At 40.6% G+C, this 27,213-nt stretch overlaps 1 protein-coding gene across 1 annotated transcript in view; it reads left to right on the top strand.

Moving 5' to 3' along the window:
• Positions 1 to 27,213, top strand: part of cntnap5a (contactin associated protein family member 5a) — a 120,635-nt gene that overhangs the window by 37,005 nt on the left and 56,417 nt on the right. Inside the window, exons 5-10 of the mRNA XM_044015514.1 lie at positions 4,182 to 4,385; positions 4,753 to 4,928; positions 8,633 to 8,776; positions 11,904 to 12,171; positions 22,534 to 22,677; positions 24,187 to 24,346. Coding sequence (XP_043871449.1) covers positions 4,182 to 4,385; positions 4,753 to 4,928; positions 8,633 to 8,776; positions 11,904 to 12,171; positions 22,534 to 22,677; positions 24,187 to 24,346 — 1,096 coding nt within the window. The remainder of the gene's footprint in view (positions 1 to 4,181; positions 4,386 to 4,752; positions 4,929 to 8,632; positions 8,777 to 11,903; positions 12,172 to 22,533; positions 22,678 to 24,186; positions 24,347 to 27,213) is intronic.

Raw genomic sequence — 27,213 nt, 5'->3', positions numbered from 1 at the left:
TACCTTCTGTGGCCTTTACGTGCTAATAACAACGTATTTGCATCAGTGTTGCCGATCTAGTCGTGGTTAGCCTTGGCTCAAATCAATGCTGAGCCATTTTAATGAGTGATTTAATTAAACTCAAAACTGAGAATTCATTCAAGTCTAGTATTTTACTCCACATCATTAAATGAGGCAGTGGCAGTGAATTTGCTTAAAATCTTTAAATTACATTTTTAGGCTAGATTGGTATATTTAAAATAAGGATATTGAAAAAATTATGAATTATCAATATTAACCTCATTTAACCAAAGAAACACAATTTTAAACCCCGTTAATTAATTCTTTCATGAAATGTGATTTTATCCACAAACAAACACACACACAAAGGTTGATTTAAAGCATGACGAAGAGGGGTCCTGAAAAATGTCCCCTGTTCAACGGCGAGTCCCCTCTTTGTGAGTGTGTAACGACGCCGAAGTCCCCTGTTCTACTGGTTCACGAGTACAAACACACACACACACAATGAAATTAATAACCTGAGCAGTTCTCAATACAACAATGGGGAATCACTTATATATACACCTCTCCCACGTGTTATGAAGCAGCACTAACTAGACGAGCGACTCCGCTGTGAAACGCCCTCAGACTGTTCCACAGTGAGAGGTTTTATGATGACCAACCACCACAGGTATTAATGTTGGATAAGCAGGTATAAAACTAATGTGGCCTCGTGCACTCCTCCTCCTTTTTTTTTTGTCCAGTCTCTTCTTGGAGTGAGATACGCTGACAGGCCACTTTATTAGGTACACAGGACCCCTAATAAAGAGGCAGGCAGGAGTTTTCACAGATAGTCTTGAGTGGTAAATGTGAGTTACTGTTGCCTTCCCACCACGTTGAACCAGTCTGATCCTTCTCAGACACTTTTCCACTCAGAGAAGTGACATTTACGGGAGATTTGTCTCTCTTTTTTGGACCACTCTCTGTGGAACTGTGGAGATGGTTGTGCGTGAAAAGCCCAGGAGATCAGCAGTTAATGACAGACTCACACCAGCCTCACACTATGTCCAAAATCACTTAAATCACCCTTTTGTTATCACAAAAGTGACTGAAGGAACACGATAGATACAGAGCAGGACAAATACATGACACGGACAATAAAATGTTTGTTCTCAAATGCAACGATAACACATTTTAATGCATATTTTCAAATAGGAAAACCCAATGAGAAGTTCCTTCAATCGCGTCACTTGAATGTATGTGTCATATATAATGAGACATATTTGAAAAAAATCATTGATAGTCTGAGAATCTGCAGTTTCTTCCTCGTTCCGATGCTCAGCTTGAACTTCAGCCATGTGTTTGGCTGGATTTGGAATTCACACTGACAAGCAGCTGTACCTAATAATAAAGCGGCCAATGTGAAATACTTAAATGTCAATTTTGAAATACAGACGATGATTGACAAACTCTGCCATGACATATTATTATTGCAAAGTTGGCGTTTGTCTGCAGCTCGTCGTTCTGCTGCTTTAAAAAAAAATCACATGTTTCTGGAGCATGGGGGGGTATATAGAGGTGACTCTGAGTCAGCTCTACATTGTTACCTGATCTACACTCGACTCAAATGCATATGATTAGGCAGCGCTACAGTATAATACAGAGCCTGAGAATCCGTTTATTTTTACAGGGAGGTATCGTGATGAGAGCTATTTTAAACACGCCACACCACTGCAGTGCCACGTCCTGTGCGTAATTAACCGAGGGAATCCGTGACAGACTGTGCAAAAAATTACGAACCTGCTTTTCTGGTGTTCTGACGTCGCAGTCGCTGCGCTTCATTAGGCGTGAAGGTACGCCGAGGTAGTGGATGAGCTTTGCACAATGACACAGCCTTGGAACATGCTCGTTTATTGTCAGCGGGATGACTAAAAAAAAAAACGAGAAGTGGCCATTGATGGCAGCATTGTTGTTTGCCTGATATTATTCTGCCACTGTTTTGTCTCAGTGAAGAGAAGCCGTGTGGCAGGGGGGAGCTTTTGTGTGGATACAGCAGAGGAACAGGAACCAGAGGCGTTTATCCCATCAAACTGCTGAACAATCAGGCGGGGCTTCTGAGCTGTAGAATTGTCTCCTGAAACTTTTCATGGACGCTGCTTTTGTGTTTTTAGTCAAACTTTCATCCCGTATGCAGTCGTCTTGCTTCAAGGTTGCTATTATTTGAATTATAGGGGAGCAAATGGAACACAAACCTACTGTGAGACATTGAGAGTCAGTTAAATTAAATAATAAGACTAAGATATATCAATAATATGTGTATTCACTCATTTCATGCCAATTTCGGGAACAACGTCATTTGTCAACGCTATTCCTGCTGTTACCACCCATGCATGTCAGGCCGACATTCTGATGTCACCTCTTTGAACTACTCTTCGACAAATTGGACAGTTGGGAAATGACGAGAGAGCGGCGTCACGTGAAAAAAGGCTCCCCCCTCCGAAATGTCACGGTGCAATTCAAATACCTCCGTCACATCACTACTATCTTGACATTTGTTCATATACATATATATATATATATATATATATATATATATATACATATATATAGAATTTACACACATCTGCTTGTGTACATATCTAACCAAACCAATCACGCGGCACCAACTCAGCAGGTAGACATGGTCGAGACGACCGAGGCATCAGAATTTGGGGAGGAGAAATTGTAGTTTAAGTGACTTTAAACGTGGCATTGTTGTCAGTGTCAGATGGGCCCCGGTCTGAGTATTTGAGAAAGTGCTGATCTATTGGGTTTTGGGAGTTTTTCTTGCAGAACCATCTCTAGGGTGCACAGAGAATGGAAAATATCCAGTGAGCAGCAGTTTTATAGGAGAAAATGCCTTGTTGATGCCAGAGGCTAAAGGAGAATGACCAAGCTGCTACAAAAACGATAGAAAAGCAACAGTAAATCATGTAACCGCTCATTACAGCCACGTTGTAATGAGCGGTTACAACACTGGCCACTCGACTCAGTGTTTTGTAGCCCTGCTGGTATAATAATTCATACAATTATGACCCCTCGCTCTTGACCCGTGGTCCTTCAGAAGCCCTTTTGTTGGATATTTATTCGGTTTGTGTTTCTGTCTGATTTTCATAAACTTGTACCTGCTTTTCCTGTGTTCCTTGTCTTGCGCTTTTATTTTGTAGTTCCTCCCCAGTGGGCGTGTACCTTCGGTTTGGCTTCCTGTGTCCTGTCCTGTTTTCCCTCTGTGATTGTCTTTCCTGCCCTGATGTGATTTACCTGTGTCTCATTAGTCTCACCTATGTTTAATTATCCCCGCCTCCCCAGTGTGTTGAGTCTCTGTGCTCCAGACTGTCTTTGTCCTTTCATCCTGGTTGTTTCCATGTGTTGTGCTACGTCCTGGTCTCTGTTCCTGCTCCTAGTGTTTTCAGGTAGTTTTTGCATTTTTCTGTTTGCGTCTCACTCTGTTACTCTGCCGTGGTTGGCGGACTTCTGCTGTTCTTGTTCTACAGCTGCTGGTAAAGTGGGTAGCGGCTAGCTCGTGTCTCTTCTTGTGTATTGACGTTTGGTTATTGATTTTTATGAAGAGTTCAGGCGACTCCCGCTGGCATGATTAGATCACAGTAGCCACAAACGCGGCACGTTAAAGCAAGGAAATAGGCACGGTTTTGACACTGACGCAAAGGAAACGCCCGCTACAATGCGCTAGCTAGAACCCTGCTAGCAGAAGACCGCATGCTACTACTGTGTAGGTGTCCTCTGTACCTAATAAAGTGGCTGTTAATGTACATTCATGAGTCATATTGTATTTGGTTTCTGTTGTGTCTTTTGTGTTCATACCAAATTACTTGTAGCTGCAAGATCATTTCTATGAGTAACATGAGTACACAAACATTTTTGCCAGGTCTCTTCTGGAAAATAATAGCGCAGGAGTGTCTCTGTCGATTAATCTTAATGCTGATGGCCTTTCCCGACATGTGAATCTCCGGCGAAGGTCAAATCGTAAAGCCAATGACGCCGACGTTGTGTCTTCATGTGCATGTTGTACATTCACAGCGATCTCACTGTGTCAAAATATTCCCCTTCTTCCTCCCACAGTTTTGGTGCCACCTAAACGTAGCATGAGTATATTTGCGAAGTGTGAATCACAAGTTTCTCTCTTTCTCTCCTCTTTCTTTCAGAATCATACGTGGCAGACTTTGACGGCAGAAGTTCGCTGCTGTATCGGTTCAATCAGAAGTCCATGTCCACAGTGAAGGATGTGATCTCTCTGCGGTTCAAGAGCCATCAGGCCGAGGGCGTGTTACTGCACGGAGTGGGGCAGAGAGGCGATTACATCACCCTGGAGCTTCACAGAGGAAGACTGGACCTCTACCTCAACTTAGGTGAACTCCTCTCCACAAAAACCTTGAATGATTTATTAATGCAGAAGGATTTCTGCCTTGTATCTGAGTGTCTTTTCAGTGACTTTTTGAACCACTCCTGGATGGAGAGGGCATATCAAGTTTGGAGCACTGGAAAAAAATTTTGTTGAAGACATTTCAATGCTCCAGCTGCTATTTGTTCTAAAGAACCATTGAAGCTTGTGTTTCTACTCTTGCATACGTTTGTCTAAATGTATGGGTAGCGCATAGATGTGTATATATTTAATTGCTTTCACTTTCACAGTCCGCCCACATACATTTACATCTTCAAAGTGGAAAATGTGCTCACTTTTGTCCCCGCTGTCTCCCTGTGTGCCTCTCTCTCTAGACGACAGCAGGCTGAGGTTCGCTGCCGCTGTCACCGTGGGCAGCCTGTTAGACGACCAGCACTGGCACTCTGTTCACATCGAGCGCTTCAACAAGCAGGTTAACCTCACTGTGGACGCCCACACGCAGCACTTCCAGACCAAAGGAGAAGGACACTCACTGGAGGTGGACTATGAGGTGAGCGCACGACTTGATTGAATTATGCAAAACTGACACACAGAGGCTTTGTGTAGCGAGTGAAGGCCAAACTACAAACGATCCCGAAATAGTGTGCATGCTGTATATCATGGGTGTGTTTGAATGGTCACTTTTACTATTCATCCATCCGTTACATGAGGGTCACAGGGGGCGCTGTGCTGTGCCAATCTCAGCTGACATAGGGGGATAGGCAGGGTACACTCTGGTCTTTGGATTGTGGGAGGAAACCGAAAAAAAACCTGGAGAAAACCCATGCACACGGGGAGACTGTTACTATTACATAACATAAATTTGTATTTTTAACATTTCTTGCGATATCTCTTTCAATAGCATTTTGTGTCTTACAAACATGTACTATAATGTACACAACGGCAAAGGGCCAAAAGTGGTGCCTTGAGGAACACCACAGTTCTGAGGTGCCAAAAGAAGAGGAGCATTATTACTTATGAGTAAATATTGATTTTTAAGGGTAGCATTATTACCTTCACTAATAATTCACCTGTGTCATCTGTCTCTGTGACAATGTGAAATTCCCCACTGCGGGACTAATAAAGGACTATCTTATCTTATAGATAGTAATAATGGTAAAAACTTTACATTGCAGTGTTCACAATGTGGAAACAGTATGGTAATTTAATAATAGGGAGATAATATTATCTTAATACCATTTTAATTGTAATGGAATGTCGAGCTTGGTAATAATAACATAACAGTGTGTTAATAAGTGCATAATATAATGGTAATACCATGTTTTTTCAAAACTGATATTCAGGAAATATAAAGTATTACAGGATACTCTCAGTGTAAAACCTTCAAATCAAAAATGATCTATGATTTACAAAGATGAAATTAATTCTCCCTTTTGTCCCACATGCAAAAGATAGTGGTATTGCCTTAATATTACTTCTTTATTCCAAGATTATTAGCATATTGTTGCTCTATTAAAAGTTAAAAAGTAAACAAATTCAAAACAAGCTTTTTCTACTGTGTTAAAAAGAATCTGGTTTACAATGTATAAGATACAGATAACTCCCCTGGCAATAAAACAGTGTTCAAACTTGAGGCTTTTTTTTATTATTATTATTAAAGATACATTATAAGAAGTTATTTGAAAGATTTCACTGATCTTGCAGTCTCAGATCACCCAGCAGGCATTTCTACAGACAAGCGGTCTTGACTTGATAAGCCCTGAGGATCTGAGGCTCCACTCTGGTTCATATGGGAGCAGCAATGTAACCGAGAGGAGAATCATATCACACAAGGTGATCAGTAAAATCCTAAAGTCAACTGTCAAACTGACATTAAACTTGACGAAAGGCTGAAACGTGATATGATCTTGTGGCGTCTTGTAATTGTTAAAAAGTCAAGCAGCTGCATTTTTGTACCGGCTGAGGGCTTGAAATAGCTCTCTGACTGAATACACTAATCTCGGGGAGATCAAATGAGGGCATGGTCGACCTTCTTGAGATCATGGCTGAGGTCATCGTTGACCTTCTTGAGATCAGCCCCGGGTGATAAAAGACCCGGTCCTTTTAACTGATAAAAACAGGATTTTTATCATTTGTGATTTGTTTTTTAAATGAAAGGTCACCATCAAATACCACGCCCGTGTTTCTGGCTTAAGGTTTGATATTTGCAGAAAGGGCTCTGAAATGTATAGACTTTTGAGAGGACAGAGGGGAATTACTTCAAATTAATTTCAATTTAGTCAAAAGAAGCTTTAAAACATCCAGCATTTGATTTCTTACCAAAATGTACCATAATGCACAGAGTAGTAACGGACCAAAAGTGGCACCTTGCGGAACACCACAGTTTTGGGGGGGCTACAGAAGAGGAGATATTTTACTTATAAGGAACTTCTGAAGTTCTGTTCTGTTGGAGCCAACAATTTATCCCTGAGGACATGGATAGCATTTTCTTTGTTTTCACCCATGTTGTCTGTTGGTTGTTTGATAGCAGATTTCACAAACCGTCATGGAGGAATGAGGTACGGGCCAAGGAAGAATCCATTAAACTTTGGTGTGCTCTGGATAAGTTCAGACCTAGGCGCTGGCTTAGATAAAAGACCTGATCTTTTAGGTGGCCCTTAACTGATAAAACAGGATTTTTTATCATTTGTGATTTGTCTTTTAAATGAAAGGTCACCATCTGATACCACACCCGTGTTTCTGGCTTAAGGTTTGACATTTGCAGAAAGGGCTCTGAAATGTTTCTGTATAAAAATAGGGATAGACGTTTGAGAGGACAGAAGGGAATTACTTCAAATTAATTTCAATTTAGCGGAAAGACACTTTGAAACATCCAGCATTTTATTTCTGACTAACATGTACTGTGATGTACAGAACGGCAAGGGGCCTAAAGTGGTGCCTTGGGGCACACCACAGTTCTGAGGTGCCAAAAGAAGAGTATTATTACTTAGGCGTAAATATTGATTTCTGTGGGTAGCATTATGACCTCCACTAATAATTCACTTCACCCGTGTCATCAGTTGGTTCGTTGGATAGCAGATTTCACAAAACTTTCCTAGAGGGATGAGGCACTGGCCAAGGAGGAATCCATTACACGTTGGTGTGGTCTAGACAAGTCCAGATCTAGGAGTTGGCTTAGCTACAAGGATTGATTGAATATCGAAGCCCCTGGCTATGATACGCACTCTGTGTCATTCTATTTAAATGTGGTCGTTAATCACTTCTACGGGACAGAAATCACACTGAAACACCTTTGGTTGGGTCAATTAGCTGGAGCTGATCAAAGATTTGCCTGAGTTGGTGTGAGACAGAAAACGCCACAGCACAGGAAATTAAAAATCCAGCCACTTTTGTGTGAAAGTATTACGTATGAAAGGTTTGTAAATCCTCACTTCTTAAAAGAATCAACTCCCGGATCAAGACCAAATGTATCCGGGCATCAAAACATGACAATAATGCTATTCCAAAAACGATGGCAATTCTCCTGCAGCGATAAAGAGCTTCCACTCTTCTGGGGGGTCTTTCAGATATATTTTGGAACACAGCTGAAAGGATTTGCTTTCATTCAGCCACAAGAGCACCACTGAGGTCAGGCACCGATGATGGCTGATAAGGCCTGGCTCACAGTTGGTGTTCCAGTTGATCCCAGAGGCATCAGATGGTGCTGAAGTCAGGATTTCTGTGCACGCCGGCCAAGTCCCTCCACAGCAAAAATCGACAAAGGGAAAAAAAAAAGAAGCAACAAACATTTGTTTATGGATTGTACCGTGCACAAGGGCATTGCCAAGTTGAAAACGGAGAAAGAAAGAAAAAGGTCTTCCCTAAACTACTGTAGCATCAACATTTCCCTTCGTTTGAACTAAAAGACAAACACTATAAACCGAGGAGAAACCGCCGCAGACCAAGAGCACGTTATACTGTGTTCATGTCGACTCACTGCGCTGTATGTTTGAGAGTGGGTGTTGTTTTCTCACTCTCTGAATCACTGGCTCAGCTGTTTATGTGAGTCCACATGGGAATATGTGTGTGGGCTTTATGTATTTGGAGATGATGCGATTTTATTTATGTACGGTAAAAGATTCAGAATAGAAAGTATTTCCAACCCTTTTAATGAAATTATCAAACGGATATAGATATCTATAGATATAGATATCTATATATCTAAATCTATATATATATGAAAGTGGTAAAATGTCTGTTTCCTGCTCATCACAGCTGAGCTTTGGAGGCATCCCGCTCCCCGGTAAACCTGGCACCTTTCTGAGGAAGAACTTCCACGGCTGCATGGAAAACCTCTACTACAATGGAATCAATATCATAGACCTGGCGAAGAGACGCAAGCTGCAGATACACAGCGTGGTAAGTTGGAGAGATTTTCAGAGTTTCTACACGTAGTCTCCTACCTGCATTCCGTGCACATACCAGATACTGTGAAATGTGTCTGCTCTTGCTTTTGAAATGGATGGATGAGTGTTCAAAGAAGAAAATGTGAGTGGAGCGAGAGTTTCCACGGACACACGTGTGGTGGTTTTACATGATATTTAAATTTGATGTTCATATTAGACCAATGTCAGTGTATGTGAATAAATCCGCAGTGAAAAGATAACGTTGAATAAATTACCAAATGCAGAGAAGCTGCGATGGTTGAGTTTTAACAACAGCTAAACTGGTAAAACTGAAACAAATGAATTGGGTTTCATTGAAACTGAAAGTTGGCAAATGAAAGGGTAATTGATGTAATAAGCTAATGGAAGTCAATATATTGACTTGCAGTTTGGCTCCAATTGTGGTAAAACATTTTCTACGGAAGAGTATTATGGCCATAAATTGAAAGAAAGAAATAAAACAGAATGAAATCTGAGAGAAAGGTTCTGATTTTAATCTCAGAATTCTGGCTTTCTTCCCACAATTATGACTTTTTTCTCACAATTATGATTTTTTTTCCTTAATCTCTGAATTATGACTTTAATTTCAGAATTATGACTTTTTTTCTCAGAATTATAAGATTAAATTCTGAGGGAAAAAAAATCTGAATTCTGAATTAAAAAACTTTTTTTCACATATGGCCCTAATACTCTTCCGTACACTCCAAGTGAGTATTGTTATTGTGCAGAATGTATTTGATTATATTCAGGTAAGTGAGAGTAAGTCTCAACAGTCCTGGGACGACACATCAGTGTGTAATACAGCTAAGGCAGTATTTGCATTTCATCAAAAAAAAAAACATGAATTCTAATTGAAAATGTTCCATCCAACTCAATATAACTGTTCCCAGAGTGACAGCATGGGTGAACTAATGATTTAATTCTTTGCTTTTCCTTCCAGCTAATATGTGACTTGATTAGTGGGATTTAAGGTATTCTGGTCAGAAAATTGCAACGTGGAAAACTATCACGACATTCATTGCCGTCTAACTGCTAAATCATTAAGTCCAACGTGTGCGGGGAGTGGATTAATTTGTAAAGTCAACCTCTCACATAACATCAGACCGCTCGCTCGGCCCCAAACGGCCACAAGCCACATCTCGTCTGAGACGCCCACCTCCATTTAATGTCTGATTGCTGTGTTAAAATGCCTTTCGCTGACAACAGAAGCGCAGGAGAATGAGAGAGGGGGAGAGTAAGAGCGAGGCCGTCAAGATGGAAGCTGTAATGGGATTTCAATGGGACAATCTCCCTGAGGTTGATGGAGGAATTACATTGAGAGTCAAAGAGCTGTGATTGCTCTGCGCTGCCCCGAAGGCGCCACGACTGATGGGACCCTGACCTCGACAGACATGACCAGCCGGAGTCTGAATGTACCTAACGCAGCAGCCCCCGCTGTCGCACCACATTTAAACTGAAAGCCTTTTTTTTTTATATATATATATATATATATATATCTGGGCGGCTGTTTTACGATATTGGTTTGGGGCAAACAATTATGAAATAAATCCGTGGGTTCTCATTGGACCTGTACTTTTTTCTGAAGTTCCGTTTAACTTTCTTTTTCCGCCATCTCTCGAGGCATTAATGTATCCACGCTGTAGCACAAGAGACCTCACAAACAATTAGGAAGACAACAGTGTCATTAAATAAAAATTACACCAACCCAATAAAAGTCCTCCCATATGAAAACGGATAAATCGGCTAATTTATTTGTGTACTTGTTCCCCAACTGTGAGTCTTTGTTTCTTTTAATTGTCCAATTCTTTGACAAAGCAGTTTGTCTCTAATCTAATCGTTTCATATGTAATTGTTGAAAGATGTTGGATGACAACATTTATACCTATAAGCTGTTAACCCTTAGTACTCACACGGGAACAGATCTGTTAAAGCAGGCTTTACAAATGCGTGGTTTTTATTGTGTTGTTTTGAGTCAAAGTTGTGATTCATTATATATCGCATTTTTAGTCGTGATATAAAGTAGCAATAATTGTGCAGAAGTCACAAAATTAGAACGTTTTTCTTTTCTCTTCGTTCATAAAAACGAGTCAAAGTGAACTCTGTATTTCACAAATTCAATCCAATTTTAAACATCTTTTTGCTCAGGTGTGTTTATATTGTTGGTGAAAATGGAAAAAAAAAGGTCTAGGTTGTGCTGAAAAAAGGATATAAGACACACACACACAAAAAAGGCCAATATGCTATGTGTTGTAAGGGCTAAACAAGCAATGTCTGGTTAGCTTAGCTTAATTTAGCTTAGCATGAAGACCAAAATTAGGCAAATTAGTTCTCCAACTTGTTTCTTTTAATTCTCCAATCCTAACACTAAGTACTTTGTCTCTAATCCAGCGATCAAATGTGTAATCTTATATAGAATTCTTATTTAAATGTTAAAATATGATTATTCACTTAACTTAACTTAATTTAGAACAGCACAAAGACCAAAAAAACAGCTAACCTGGCCTGTAAAAAAAAAAAAAAAACTTATTCTGAAGTTTATAAATGTCAAATCTATAGTTGCAATTTCACAGCCGGTTACTGTATCTGCCTGCATACACAGATGCTAGATTGGAAAAAAAGGATTATACATATAATACTGCGTCAATAATTGAGCTTTGGAGGTGCTGGTAAGATGATTTTCTTACCTTGGGAGTCAGAGTGGTATCGATCTTCTCATCTCTCTCTCGGTGAGTCTCCAAGAAGTGTAATTAAATGTCAGACTACTCCTTTAATCACCATTCTGCGTTTAGCCCAGAACAGTAACTTGTGTTTTTCATACACTATAAAAATTTGGCCGCTGCATGCTCATTACCAATTCATACTTTCATCCAAGAAGTGTGCGCCACGCTGATTGATGCAGATGATTAATTTATAAGTTGAATTTTAACTGTTAAACTGTGTCGTGATCCTGGACGGTTTAAGGCTTTTTATTTAACCATCTGGCCCCGTTTTGTCCGCATGAACTTGACATTTTATTTTCCATGCGAGACCCAGCGTTTCCTTAAAAGTAGCTGACGCCACATGCAAATAATCCGCGTCCTTGGCTTTGTCGTCCTTCCCAGGGCAACGTGACCTTCTCGTGCTCGCAGCCCCAGCTGGTGGCGTGCACCTTCCTGAGCTCCAGCAGCAGCTTCCTGTCGCTGCCGTCCGCCGCGCCTGCCACGGGGGGATTCGCCGTGCGCTTCCAGTTCAGGACGTGGAACCCAGATGGGCTGCTGCTGTCCGTGCCCCTGAACCCAGAGCCCCAGAGACTGGAGCTGCAGATCAGCGGCGGCCAACTGCGCCTGACCCTTCACAGCCCGGGACAACAGAAATCAGAGGTCTCCACTGGTGTGTACACACACACACACACAAGTGTCTGTCTCTGTCTCTTAGTCTCACACACCGGATTTTACCTCAGTCCATGGAAATAAACATTTTAAAATCTTATTTATTTTATGACGTAAAAAATGTAAGACCAAATTCATGATGCCAATTTCCACAATATTATATTATTTTATATATTACAACACATCACTGATTTACACAGTCCTGTGTTAGCATGTGTGATGATCAACCTAACTTCTGTACCTCGCAAGGAGATTATTCTTCTCTTCTGATTGATTCTCTCGCCAGTCAACATTTTTATCAGTTGACAAAAGTATCAGTCGATCTCGCATGGATTGCAGTGTTAGGACCAAGATAAAACAGCATGAATTCTGAGATTAAAGTCAGAATCCTGAGGTTAAAGTCAGAATTCTAAGATTAATGTTAGAATTCTGAAAAAAAAAAGTCAGAATTCTGAAAAAAAAAGTCCTGAGATTAAAGTCAGAATTCTAAGATTAATGTTAGAATTCTGGAGAAAAAGGCAGAATTCTGAAAAAAACAAAGTCCTGAGATTAAAGTCAGAATTCTAAGATTATTTGTCAGAATTCTGAGATTAAAGAAAAAGTCACAATCCTCAGATTAAAGTCAAAATCTGAATTCCAAAATTAAAATTAAAGTCAGAATTCTAAGATTAAAGTAAGAATTTAAGAGATTAAAGAAAAAGTCAGAATTCTGACTTTAATCTCAGAATTCATGATGTGGCCCTAATACTCCGTAATTCCGTCATCATTTTTGTCATGTAATTTAAGATTTAGTTAACGGCGTAAAAAGTGTTGAAAAGTATCACACTGATACACCGTAACACATGATTATTATAATAACAAGAGTTTAGTCAGTGCTTTGACAGGTGCAACAACACGGCCCAGTGGCATAAATGCAAAAATAAAAGTAATAAAACACTAAAATGAAAGACAAGACGAGAAGATGACATTACATAAAGGCAAATCTGTAAAAACAGGCATTAAGAAGTGTCAATCGTGAGATATTTATGAGAACTGCACACCCTTAAATGCACCACTGACTTTATTTTCTGCATTCATTTAAACACAAAAACACACACACACACACACAGAGAGCAGAACCTGAAACCCGCAGGAGTCACAGCTCACAGATCTGACCTTCAACTTGACTGGAGAGAAACTTTCGGGTGCATTTTTTTTTCAACATATTACCCGCGGGTCATGTGGGACGCACACACACACACACACACACACACACACACACACACACACACACACATCCTGACCTCAATGTGCTCTGCTCGCTTCCACACTTTACTCCAACTAACCTCAGACAAAAATGAGTTTTTTATATTTACATATTTAAGAGTTTAGAGGAAGCTGCAAAAATACACACCTCTGTGATTTCCATGTGTCACGTACCCTTGCTTTAAAAGTTAATTAAAATGAAATGAATGCTTGTTGGAGGAGTGTGATGGTGGGGAACAGATAGGAGCTGAACATTGTCTCAAAAGTCACACTCATTAATTATTTTTCCTTCAGTAAGGCAATGTTTTTTTTCTGTGAGGGGGAAAACCACTCGAGCATGTGAATGCTAAATGTAAATGTCTTATGTATAAAAAGTTTATTTGGTGGGAGGAACGAGCCCACGCGTCGCCTCGGAGCTCAGGGCGACTAACGCAAACATTTTACCCCGACTTGACGCTGCGACAACTCCACACCTTTTAACTGCATCGCTGACTTTATTCCCTGCATTCCTTTGGAAATGAAAGAAAATAGCTGTGAAAGCTGAATGTCCACATGTGACTGTTTATTTATGTCCCACAACCACGTGAACCACTTTTGAATCCGCAAAACCTTTCGTCAACTTTTCGCCTTGAATGTGTCTGGGGTGCAAATCGCCAAAATGGACGCCAAAATTCACTTCCTGTTGCATTGAGGCCATAGTTACGGGCGAACGTTTTTGTTCGTCTTGGTCTATAACAGGGGTGTCAAACATGCGGCCCGGGGGCCAGAACCGGCCCGCCAGAGGGTCCAATCGGCCCACAGGATGAATTTGTTAAAATTTCACACTAATCTAAACGTAATGTCAAATGCTCCAGATACCCGTGACTAAATGTTTGTGCCTTTATAGATCCAGTGTGCTGTGTAAATAGTAAATTTAGGCATGATATTGTTGAAATTGCACTTATATTTCTCAAGAAATTTCATGTTTTGTAAAATTATCCTTCAGTAAATGTAAAACAAGGGAGAAAAAACAAAGGGGTTCTTGTTGTTCATAGGATATTATGCTATTATTTTACTATTTTTACTGGTCCGGCCCCCTTGAGATCAAATTGTGCTGTATGTGGCCCCTGAACAAAAATGAGTTTGACACCCCTGGTCTATAACATCTTCCCACCAAGTTTTGGGAAATTCAGTGGAACTAAATTTTGCCTCTGTTTTCACCTTAGGGGGTGGGGGCGCTATAGAGCCCTGGTGCAACGCACAGGTCCCAGCCCTATGCCAATATCGCGTTTTCGCCTTAGTTTCAAGAGTTTATTTGCACGTTAACCCCCTCAAAAATGACCACAAAGCCCTCGCCCCGCGCAACTCGTCACATCCGAGTTCTGTTTACGTTAAAGCTTTCAAAAAGGGGAATTTTAAAGTAGTTTTCCTGCCATTTTAACGTCAACTTTGTCAGAGCGCTGAGGCCACGCCTTTTGATGTAGAGGAAGTCCTTTGATCATTTTCAATCATTAACTTGCCTCAAATATATGGACCGTGTTTGACGCAGCTAGCTCAAACGTGCTAGGACGAGTTTGTTCAAATGTGTAGGCTAGCCATTTTTAGTGTTTGGCCGACTTCTGGGTGGGCGGAGCTAATGTAAGTATATTGGAAATTTGTTTGGAATCATAAGAGCAACAAGGGTACCAAGTTTGGTTAAAATCGGCACATGTATGTGCGACTTGGACACGATAGAAACAAATAAAGAATTTATCATATAAGGCAATTTTGGCAAAATGTCCCACTTTTGTCTGACCATAACCCGACTTCTGGGGGCGCTATAGAGCCCTGGTGCTATGAACGAGTTTGTGCCCTATGCCACTATTGCAATTTTGCCAGACCCGACCTCCTTGCCGAATTTCAAGAGCTTTTATGCACATGGACATACTAAGAATCTGAAGAATAACAACGGGTCCCATTTCGGCCCCTGCCATTCGCAGCTTGGGGCCCTAATTAAAAGTGTAAAAACAGCAGGAAGGGCAGGAAGAGAAGAGGTATGAACTGAGCCGTGACTCAAAAATGAAGGTCCGATGGATTTGTGGGGGAAGTGTTCCACGGCAGTTCTCATTTAGTGGGCTGAAAAGTTGGTTCTTTACGGTTCCTTGTGGGACTTTGTAATCCTCTCGTATAGCGCAGTGTTTGTAGTTGTTTTTCTGTGAGGGAAAACCACTAATGCATGTAAACCACAGCCTGTCCTCCAAGGGATAACCCCCAAATATGACCCACAGGAGCGTTCAGTGCCCCCAGCAGTTGGAGAGATACGACACCGGTATTTTTCAACTCAATGAGGCACAAATTGGTGAGGTTTGGGTTAAAAAGTTACAGACAATTACAATAACACAATAACCTTGGCTACGGCACATCCATGGTACCAGATTGCCAGTTTATTGTGCGACCTCTAGAGGGCGCCCATTATAAAAATGGACCTGTGGGTCGTAATCCACCGGGGTCATTTGAGTTGGAGGACAGGCTTGTAAACCAGGGGTCGGCAATAAGGTTTTCTCAGCAACTGAATACCAGGCTAAAACGTTGTGTCTGTCTGAACTACAAAGAAAGTATTTAATTTAGTAAATGATTTGGTTTGAAATTTAAAATATTGTTGCTAGTGTCTTAAAACATCTTTATTCGGAGACAAAAACCCACACGTTTTGCTCAGGTAATCGTTTTGTCCATAAAAATGTTGAAAAATCAAGGCTTGTTTTTGTCCCCAAAGCAAAAATGATTCAGTTTTAATGATTTCTGTGTTACACGGAGCAAAGAAACCAAGAAAATATTCACATTTGAGAAGCCGAAAACTCAGTAATCGATAAACAAAATTGTATAAATTAGTAAATTAACTATTTCAGCCCTTAAGACAAAAATAATCCCCTGTTGTGAAATGTGTACGTTGTCTTTCATCACCGACTTGTTACAAAGACTCTTTTAAGACACAAATGTGAGTCAAAAAATGCTCTTAAATGACATTTTTCACTTTTCATATACTGTTAGTGATTATTGACAGCGTCTAACTGTTAGCATATTATGCTAATAGTTACTTTATAGACATTTAATCTCATTCAATTGTCAAATTCTAGCACAGAACTGAATCTCTTTGAAAAAGTTCATATTTGTTTCAGAATAAAAGCTCTGAGTTCTGGATGACGGTTAAGATAAGAGATGCTGGCGGGCCAGTTTTGGCCCACGGGCCGCCAGTTGCAGACAGCCGATTCAGAACCACGTTGCTCAAAGCTGAAGGGCAACTAAAACTAAAACTTAAACACAAGTTGATGCAATGACAACTCCGTACCTTGAAGCGATTCGCTGATTTTATTTTTCTGCAATAGTTTAAAGACGAAGACCGAGACTTGACCTTCAATCTGACCTTGGCGAAAACTTAGTTTCCAGGTTTGCTGGTTTATTTATTTGCTTTGTGGGAAACGTGGGACGCTCTTCTCTTGCACCCGGATGAGCATGAACTGACCTCAGTGTGCCCTTTTTTTCTTTTTTTTTTTGCACAGTGAAGTCGAACAATAACAACAACAAGGCTGCATATTTTCACGCTTCAGTCAACTCGGTCGCAAAAACACGGTGTCACTCAGTCGAGTCCGGATTCTGGAGAAACGACACAGAATCAGCTGAGCGACTCCTTTTATCACCTTTTTGTCCTCAGTTTGTTGAATATTATCCACTCCTCTGCCTTTCCACTAAAAAGTACATATATATATCACCATTTCAAAAAAGTGTATACACATACATATATATAATTCAGTCTTTTGACGCCGTCGCACTCAAGACTCGTGACCCTGGAGTCGACTCATTGTCGGCAACGACGTGTGAAGTCAAAGTTTCAGCACAAATTAATTTAGCGGAGTGAAGACGTAATCTGACATTGGCGTTGATATGGATTGACTTCTCGCTAATTTACAGTATTCATCTATTTAGCCACTCTCTCTTGTTTTGCCTCCTGCTCCTCCTCCTCCTCACAGCGGGATTTAGAGGTTGTTGCTGAAATTATTATCGAGCCGGCACTCAGATAAAATCTTGGTTAGAAATTTCGGGAGGTGGTGGTGGTGGTGGGGTTCATGTAGCCACCCACCATGGAGATGATTAACATTTTACACGTCTGAGGGATAATCCTCGGGATCTTGTCTGCAAATGTGTGTAAAACGCAGGCTTGTCCTCTGCCAATGTGTTGCATCACACACACACACACACACAAAGAAGTGCACACAGTGGTTAAATTCCCCGGTTCTCATAATTTCATCATTTTATCTCATAATTTACACTTTTCATCTCATAATTTCGACTTTTTTTATCTCATAATTTCGAAATTTGATCTCATAATTGTGACTTTTATCTCATAATTATGAGTTTTTATCTCATAATTTTAACATTTTATCTTATAATTATGACTTTTGATCTCATAATTTCAACTTTTTATCTCATAATTTCGAAATTTGATCTCATAATTGTGACTTTTTATCTCATAATTATGAGATGACTCATAATTGTGAGTTTTTATCTCATAATTTTTTTTATCTCACTTTTATCTCATAATTTCAACTTTTTATCTCATAATTTAGAAATTTGATCTCATAATTATGACTTTTTATCTCATAATTTCAACTTTTTATCTCATAATTTAGAAATTTGATCTCATAATTATGACTTTTTATCTCATAATTTCAACATTTTATCTCATAATACTTGGTGATACTTGGTTACCTGCCTCTTCAGTGCGCAGCATTAACTGTTTTTTTTAATAATCATTAAAGGGGTAGTTAGGTTTTTAAGAGGAGTTGTTTGAGCAGGAAGCTTCCCTGCCTTTTTCCAAAGGGACACATTTTCTCACCAGGGTCCATTCATGAAAGCAGTGATTTGAGCCTCATGGGACACTTTTTGTTCTACTTTTGCCTTCATTGGTCAGTCTGTGATACTCTGTTACAGACCCATGCCTGTCAAACACCACCCTCTCAAAATAGGACACTTGAACAACCCCTGTGTTCTGTGTCCTAAAATTGCTGTGGGGTTTTTTCAATGAAATTTGGTGCAGGAAAAGTGAAGTGTTGAACATTATTCTTAAGCTGGTGTGTTTTTAAAAAAAAATATTAGGTCATACTTTTAAAGCGGAACTTTGCAAGTCTGGTTGTTGTTTGCCATTTTCTCGACCGCTCAATCGTGAACACTCCTGTCCATCATGTGCGTCTGTTTTCAACTGATTTGAAAGCAAACACAAGCCATGGAACAGCCAACCACCCACTGAAAACAAACCAGCAACAGACATTGTGCAAATACACACGAGTACATGGAGATCAAAGAGTTTATCCCAAAGATTCTAACAAGTGCAACAGCAGAAACACCAGGTCGGCATCTATTTTGCACGCTTCTGTGGTTTCCAATTCTCACCATTCAGAAATAATGGATATAAGACCTTAGAACCCTTAGAACACAGAGCATTTTGACTGCTTTTTTTCCATTACTATGTTTAAACATACAGTATATACAGAGGCTATAAGAATGTGCAACATATAGTGTCTTTATATCCATTTTTATATCCATTTTCACCAACTGTATAAACACACCTGAGCAAAAAGTACTCAGTACTTTAAAAATGTTTAAAATTGGATTGAATTTGTGAAATTTGGAAATACGTCACAGCTCAAAAAAAAACCTTTCACTCGTTTTTATGAACAAAAACAAAAGAAAAACTGTCTCATTTTGGGACTTCTGCACCATTTACTTGCTACTTTATATCATGACTAAAAAATGCCATATAAAATGAATCATAACTTTGACCTAAAACACATTTTTTTATATATAAAATTATATATATATGACCTATAACCCCCCAGGAAGTCCATAAGGAGTTGTGCACCTCACAACAAACACACTGTTTTGCAGCAAAATTGCAGCAAAGACACAAATACTGTCAAAGCTCCACCTGAGAATTGAAATGAAAGGTGAAGTTTTTCTCGCGTTGCTCTGAAAGCACAGAATTATCACATTCCTCGCTGCGATGTCAAAAATGCGTGCAGCTGCGACGTCTCTGCGATTATTTATCACGAGCAAAGTTGCCGCTGATGGTGTCGTTCTTCTAAATTTAACCCGCTGCTCTTTTTCAAACATTCCTCCATTTATCAGAAATATCACTTTTGAAACATAACAGTGCACTCTGTCTTTTTTCTCTCTCTCTCTCTTATTTGTTCTCGTTCTCTGTTGTCTGAGACCCAGCAGTGTACTTTTTAAGGATGAATGCAATTAGTAGCGCTGGATAAAAAAAACCGCTGCAAGTGCACGGGAGCATTAGTGCGGAAAGAATATTGATCCGTTTCTTCCTTTGCCCAGATATTATCTGCATCAGCAGCAGAAGCTTAATTTTCTCACAAGTAAACATCTTTTGTCTCTCGCGCTCGGAAACGGTGGGGAGCTGCAGCAGCAACAACAACAACGGGCCCCGATATGAGCTTTTGTTTCATTTAGCCTAGGCCTGCATTTTTTGCTGGCAGTTATAGGGCTGTCGAGGATTTGAGGTATTAGCCACTGCGGCGTGGTGCAGTAATGGAATGAGACTATTACACGTGTATTTCCAGGGGGGGCATCAGCCGGGATGTGTTGTGTCAAAAGAAGAAAATGCTTTTATTCTTCCTCACAGTTCAGCAATACTCGTGCATATCACTGATATGATACGGGACACTTGCGATCCAGATCGCGCGATGACACTTCCGCTTGGCCAGCAGCAGCACGGCGAGGGGAATCATGATATATATATGAGCTGAAATGGGCAATAGGGGGGAGGAAGGGGAAACTCCCGCCCAGCAGTCCCTCGCGGCGACACTGTTTATTCCGTGAAATAGTCAATGGAGTGGAGAAAAGTGCCCAAGGCACTCGCACTCTTCCGGGATAAAAGGTTCCGCTGTAAGCGACAGGCATCAGTGGACTGTGTGAAAATCTCAACTTCTCCCAAGAGCTTGGACACGTCTGATTGTAGACTTTCAAAAAAAAAAAAAAAAAATCACTTGGGTTGCCTCTGAAGCTTCCTCGGCACGATTTGGACGCAAATGCACGGCGGTAACTAACGCGGGAGGTGTGGCTTCCACCCCCACCTTCGGCGCTGAGAAGAAATGTTTTGAGGGGGTCAAGTTGGGAAGTCTCGCTGTTAATTTTCACCGATTTTCCAGCTTGATTTTTGGTCCTCGATGTGTCAAAATATTAGATTCAGCTGTGGGCAGCGAGGGTGTTTTTTAGTCAAATTATAAGTTTGGGCTTTTTGACTGAAAGAGTCTAATTTACAAAAAAAAAAAAAGAAAGAAAAAAGAGCTGAAATCTGGCAGGAGGATTATAGAAATGGGTGTCAGGCTGTTTAAAAGAAGAAATAAATGAATAAATGTCGCTTGATTTGGTCTAAAAAAAAAACAAACCTGCAATTTTGTGGCACCAGGTAAGAATGCTAATGTGTCTTCAATTTCAGAATTCATAAATACTAACACAGTAATTCCTTTAAATGAATATTATCATTGTGTACCACATTATTTCTTCAAAGATACTCAAATGGAGCACTCAAACCACCCTCTGCTGCACTTCTAGGCTGAATCTTTGAGTCTTTGTCATCAGAGCCTACATTTAAATGAATATTATTATTATTACGTAATGCATTATTTCTTCAAAGAGCAATCTGCACTTCTAGTCTGTATAGTTTGACATTTTTGGACATTGAGACAAAGACTCAAATGTTATTTTAAATATGTTCTATACTGTTTGAATTTCAAATTTCCCATGCAAACTTATTGTTTTTCTTCATTTTAATTTTGTTAAAACAGTATTGTAACGTGCAGTAAATTGTAAATAACTGCCAGAGATTGAAAGTTTAGAATGATTTTGGATCAAGTACATTCACTGTGACATCATTTACAAAAACAAATTCCTACCACCATAGTTACTACTAACATCTAGACAGTATTGACCTTATTTGAATATATTGAAGGGCTGATATGTTTAATCAATCAATTCATGGATTCCTTATTCAATCGTCGCCTTTATTGATTATAGATTAATTATCTGTGATTTCAGGCTCCTACATTTATTTTTATTTTATGTAGTTTGGGTAGTTTTAGTTTAATTTCGGTCTCAGGTATTCACAAATAAATGCAGCTACATTTGTGTTGACACATAATTAAGCACACGTTGTTATAAAAGAAACAGAAAACGGAAAAGGTGTTTTTACATTAAATAAATCTACATGTAACTTTGCTGCTGTGTGGCATGAAATAGAATATCTGTGGTTTGAGGAGCAGTCGATATTTTACATGCTGTTTTTCAAATGATATTTATTTATAAAGCACATTAAAAATGGTAAAAGACAAAGGAAACGGACAAAGTATGAGAGAACACATTTAAAACAGTGAATAATATTCAGGATTTAGTCTGAAACATATTTGATTAATTGACAAAAGAATCAATCAAAGTGTATATACTGCACACAGCTTAATAATGTGCAAAAACTCATACTAAATAATGCAATTAAGTAAAAGGTGTGAATGATCCCATCTGAAATGGGGAAAGAAAAACATTAATGAGTGTCGTTTTGGCGCCACTGAGCAAACATCACGGCGCCGCCATCAGAAACACTCTGCCTCATTTACACTTTAACTTATTCTACGTGATGAAATATGCACACAAGTGTTTGCCATGACAGGAAGGAGGGGGAGTTTTTTATTTGTCCAACTGTGAGTGATGTGGGGAACAGCACTGCAAAGGAACCGCTCCTGAGAGGGGAGTGGGGAGGGGGGGGTGGGGTTTGTCGACACAGTTGGCAGGTATTATGAAAAATAAATATCACTTTCAAAAGTGCATCTCTAATTAAACACAAACACGGGTGAAATTCGTCATCAAGAAAAAGAGACTGCTTCTCCAGTGGCTGTCGCTGCTCTGATAAATAAATAAGAAATTGGTGGTGAAAGAAAAAAAAAAAAGCTCTTGCACAATGACTTTGCCACACTCCGATGAAACAGGATTGCAGAGGTAGAGATTCTTCACAGCCTCGGGGGGGGCAACGACAAATAACTTTCTTGTGACACCAGCAACTCGACAAATGTGAAATGTTCTTCTTCTTCTTCTCTCGCAGGCCTCAGAGTCAGCGACGGACTGTGGCACTCGGTGAGTCTGGACACGAGGGATCGACACATCGCCCTGACGGTGGACGGCGAGCCGCGCTCCACCACTGAGCTGTGGGAACAGGTGGAAACCAGGGGCAACTTCTACTTTGGAGGTGGGTGGAGTCCAGGAAATGTCGCGGACGTAGCGGTTAGCCTATACTTTTCACTTCACACTTTCATGTTAATGAATATTGAAGAGTTATGTGCCACTCACGTTGCACGACCCTCTTCAATGGCCTAGAATGTATGTTTTGTAGATTATATTCCCATTTAGGGCCACACACAGTTGGTGCAGTGATTAGCCCTTTCTGCGGGGAGTTAGCATGTTCTCCCCGTGTGTGCGTGTACTTCTCCGGGTTCTCTGGTTTCCTCCCACAGTCCAAACACATCCAATATGGGGATTAGGTCAAATTGGACACTCTAAATTGACAATAGGTGTGAGTGTTAGAGTGGGTGGTTGTTTGTCTCTGTGATGGACCGGCGATCTGTCCAGCGTGTGACCCCCCGTCTATCGCACTATGTCAGCTGAGATTGGCACTGCTCCCCTCCCCCGTGCAACCCGGTAGAAGATTGATGGATATTCCCATTTAGGTGGAAATAAAGCATGTCACAGCTGGTTGGACATGGGTGTGATTGATAACTCCCAGCTAGCATGTCTAAAGCTGTGTCTCCATCATGGTACAGTTGGGTTTGGTACAGTAAAAGCCTCGGTCAGGCTTGAGAACAGTACCTCTACTTGGTAGGCGGGGGGGTACCAGTGCAACAACAAAAGAGACACAACAGACAACGCAATAGAGGACATCCAGAAGCTCTCTTTTCCCTGCTTGGTTTGTTGCTGTTCGTCTCAACAACACGTCAAGCTTTGTATGACAAAAGACAGCGGGCGCTGAAGAAACACCAGTCGCAAGGGAGTTACCTTGGGTGGAGCCGGTCTAGCTCCACCCGAATGGTACCCTACCATTAACTCTGGTACCCCAAGGGAAGGATACCAAAAATGGAACGGTACCACTTGGTCCCATAAAGTTTCTATCTGGGTTGACCATATAGGTCCATGGTGGCCCCAAACCGTCTTTACTTACATGGGCTGCCTATTTGCAACCCATCTTACTGAAACCATATGGGACCCACTTAGTACTCATATAGCCTGGGAAGTGTACTCAGTGGGCATAAGCTTGAAGTGGTCAAACAAGGGTGGGACCACCATGAAAATCACAGAGGAAACCCGCCTGGGACCCATATTGTCAACACTTATGGATGGAGCCCACATGGACATGCTCATCCAATGGGTTCTGTTGACGTTTCTGAACTTCAAATCACAAATCTCAAGGCATCAAAACGGGACTACATCTTTTTTTTATACACGGCATATAGAATTCTCACTCACAAAATACCTTTTTTGACCAATGGGAATCAGATTAATCGGCATTCACCCCCGAGCCAGCCAAACTGTGCCTCCAATTGGCATGGATCGGATCGCCAAGACCCAAAACAACAACTGATTTCTCCGTCAGTAGCATGAAAAATATTGATGAATGTTTGTTGACTGAACGTCTTGTATACAGTCCCCGTGAAATGGGTGAAAAACTAACCGTGGTTATATCATGTGTGTGGTTTCCATCCAGGCTGCCCCTCCGTGGACTGCCAGGTCTCGACCCCGACCTTCCAGGGATGCGTGCGGCTCATAATCATCAACAGCCAGCCGATGAATCTCAGCCACGTGCAGCAAGGAACGCTGGGAAACTATAACGAGCTCCAGTTCGACACCTGCAACATCAGAGATAGGTACAGTGAAGATTTTCCTTTTTTATTTACGCTCTTATTTAATTAGACCACACTTTTTGGGGGGAAAAACTCTCGATACACAAAACAACAGAGGAAAAAAAGAAGCAGAAACATTATCCGAGTTGGCAGCAGAGTTATTCATGCCCGCATGGTTAATTTGCGGATGGCAGTGTGTTGTCTACAGAGCAGCCTGAAAGTCACTGACATCTTGTCCTACAGAGACAAACATGCTGACAGGATCAGCCAATTAAATTGCAGCAGAAACTCGGTAACACCTTCACTGGCAGAGGGCTATGCTAACAAGCTGCTTCCCCACTGTCCTGTGTGGCACGCTATCCCTCATTACCCCGCACAGCTGTGGGCCCGGCGAATGAGTTTGGCAGACCTTACGAGGTCTGCGGATGTCGACGTGTGACTGGGAACATTTAAAGCGACGAGACAAAACATGCAAACTGCCATTTTCTTCCCCGCCTTGTGTTCGCCCTCGAGGAGAATCTCTTCTCTGTCAGATTTCAAACCGCCCTCTTTTTTTTTAAAGGCCAGATTGTTCGCTGTCGGAGGATATGCAAACACAACAGCGCTGCCAGTCTGCGGTGTCAGTAGGCGAAGAGCTGCACTGTTGGAAATGACAGAACAATTGAAAGAGATGGGCTTTTTTTTTTTTTGTTTATTGTTTTTTTTTCCCCCCCAAGCAGAGAAGCAAACATCTTTTATACTTCAGTCTAATGTTTGCTCGCCCTTTAAGAGCCTCAAATGTAGTTTGATGAAAAAAAAAATGGAGGATGCCAAGGTTCAGCCTTCCTCTCTCCAAACTACGGTGGCCCTTACATACCAGAAAGGATGTCGTCATCAATAAGCTGAGGATGTTCCATAGAAACAGACGTTTTAAAGTTGGTTAATGCAGTTGGTTTAAGTTAAGACTGAGCTCGTCTTCATTTACAGTATGTTACACGTTGAAAATATTTTGCCACTAGGGGGCCAAAGACCTCAAAACCCGGTTGAAGACGAGCGCAGATCCCATATGAAGCCATGTTGGCATGTTTAACATGAAAACACGAAAACTACTGCAAACATAGTTATCATAAAGTTACACATTGAAACTTAAAGGGACAGTGGATTGTTTTTGGCCACTAGGGGGCCAAAGACCTCAAAACCCGGTTGAAGAGGAGCACCAATGCCCAAAGTACTGTCATCACATATGACTGCTTTCCCATTAGTGAAAGTACCTGGTACCTGATGCTTTTCTTTAGTACCTGCTCCCAACAATGCCGATCTGTAGATCAGTTAAAATGAAAATCCCTGAAAACATGCGTTAATCTGCAACATTTAGCTAAGGAAATGTCTAAAATCTCAATGAGATTATTTACTGTATTATATTATGTTTGTTTTCTTTTGGCAATGAATGAATTAGGGTTAGGGTAAGTTGGGTTAGGGTTACTCAAAGTTGCCATTTCGTTATGAATTTGCTGGATTTTTTGATCACGTGACCACCGTCTGTTCACATTACACGTTAAATGTTTCCTTTACTTTACCGGCGACATGCTAACATCGGTTGCCTGTTGTTTGGTGATGAGTTGATATGAGTACAGCTGGATTATCTGAGCTAGTTTTGCTTATCTTATCAAGAGAGACATTAAAAACCCTATTCGCCAATTTCCTCTTCAATCCCACTTGTTTGTGTAGTTGTGCAGTGATTTTTGACATTCACCAATGGTTTTTTTTTGTTTTTCATGCTACATTTCGTTTAGATCCGCAAATCTAATGAACCTTTATTACTTTTTAAAACGTTAGTTATTGATGAGTCCCAACATCATCTATATTCCTTTAAGGGTCGAGAAAACACAGTGGAATCTACAAAGGTTAGGCAATTATGCCTAAATATTGTTGTAATTTAACTTCATTTATTTCTCGGGAAGTGTGCACGAGACAACATGAAAACAAACCCGTCCACATGATATTCGTTATCCACAAACAAAAACAACGGCGTTTCAAAAAGCTCTTGTTTTCACCGTTTCCTGTTGTTTCTGTGCAATTATGGTGTTGTCCCTGTGCTGTGTTGTTTGAAATAATGACTGCATCATATGAAAGAAATTCACTTCATTTTCTTTTTTTTTTCCTGCATTAATTTTCTTGCCGCGCATGTAATTAAATCTCGTGCCTTAATTTGCGGTTAGCGCAAACTTAGGTGAGTTAGCTGCTGTAATTTCCTGACCTGTAAGGGCACTTATGAACACAAGAAGAGAAAATAGCTTGATGGTAATTAAACCAGCGGGTGCAACCTTATCTGTGTTGCGGCTGGCCCACTCCACTGCAGTTAATAGGTGAGAGATGAAAGTGTATGAAATTATAGATGCACGCTCCAAAGGCTGGCAATTATGTGAAACTGGAGGAGGCTCGAGGAAGGGACTATTAATCAGAATGGCGGCGGTTTGAAAAAAAAACATTTCTGTGAAGCGCTCATTGTGGTGAAATCCCATTAACGGGCATTCTGCTCTGAAGGTGACAGTGACGCTTTCATTTTTAGACAAACACTGCGGCACATCGGGGAGGGGTTTCGTTTTTTGTCTCCACACACTGAGACAAGGACACAATATGAGACGTTTCACGGTTTGTTGTAACGTAGCCATACGGAACGTGAAGGAACGGCAAATTATTAGGATTTTTTTTATTATTATTGTTGTTGTTATTTTTGTTTGTTGGAGGACGGGGGAGGAGTTCAGAAGCTGTTTTTCATTACAGTAAACAAAAGAACAAGGGTTGTGTTCATGTGATATAGACAAGATCAGCTTTGGGACCAGAAAACGTAACATTGTAATACTGTACTGTAACAGTAAATTAAAGACAAAAGACTATCTGGTTTAAACTGG

Source organism: Solea senegalensis, linkage group LG2 (assembly GCF_019176455.1).
Source record: "Solea senegalensis isolate Sse05_10M linkage group LG2, IFAPA_SoseM_1, whole genome shotgun sequence".
Taxonomy (NCBI): Eukaryota; Metazoa; Chordata; class Actinopteri; order Pleuronectiformes; family Soleidae; genus Solea; species Solea senegalensis.
Note: the sequence above shows the minus strand (reverse complement) of the source record. Positions and strands in the feature narration are given on the sequence as shown.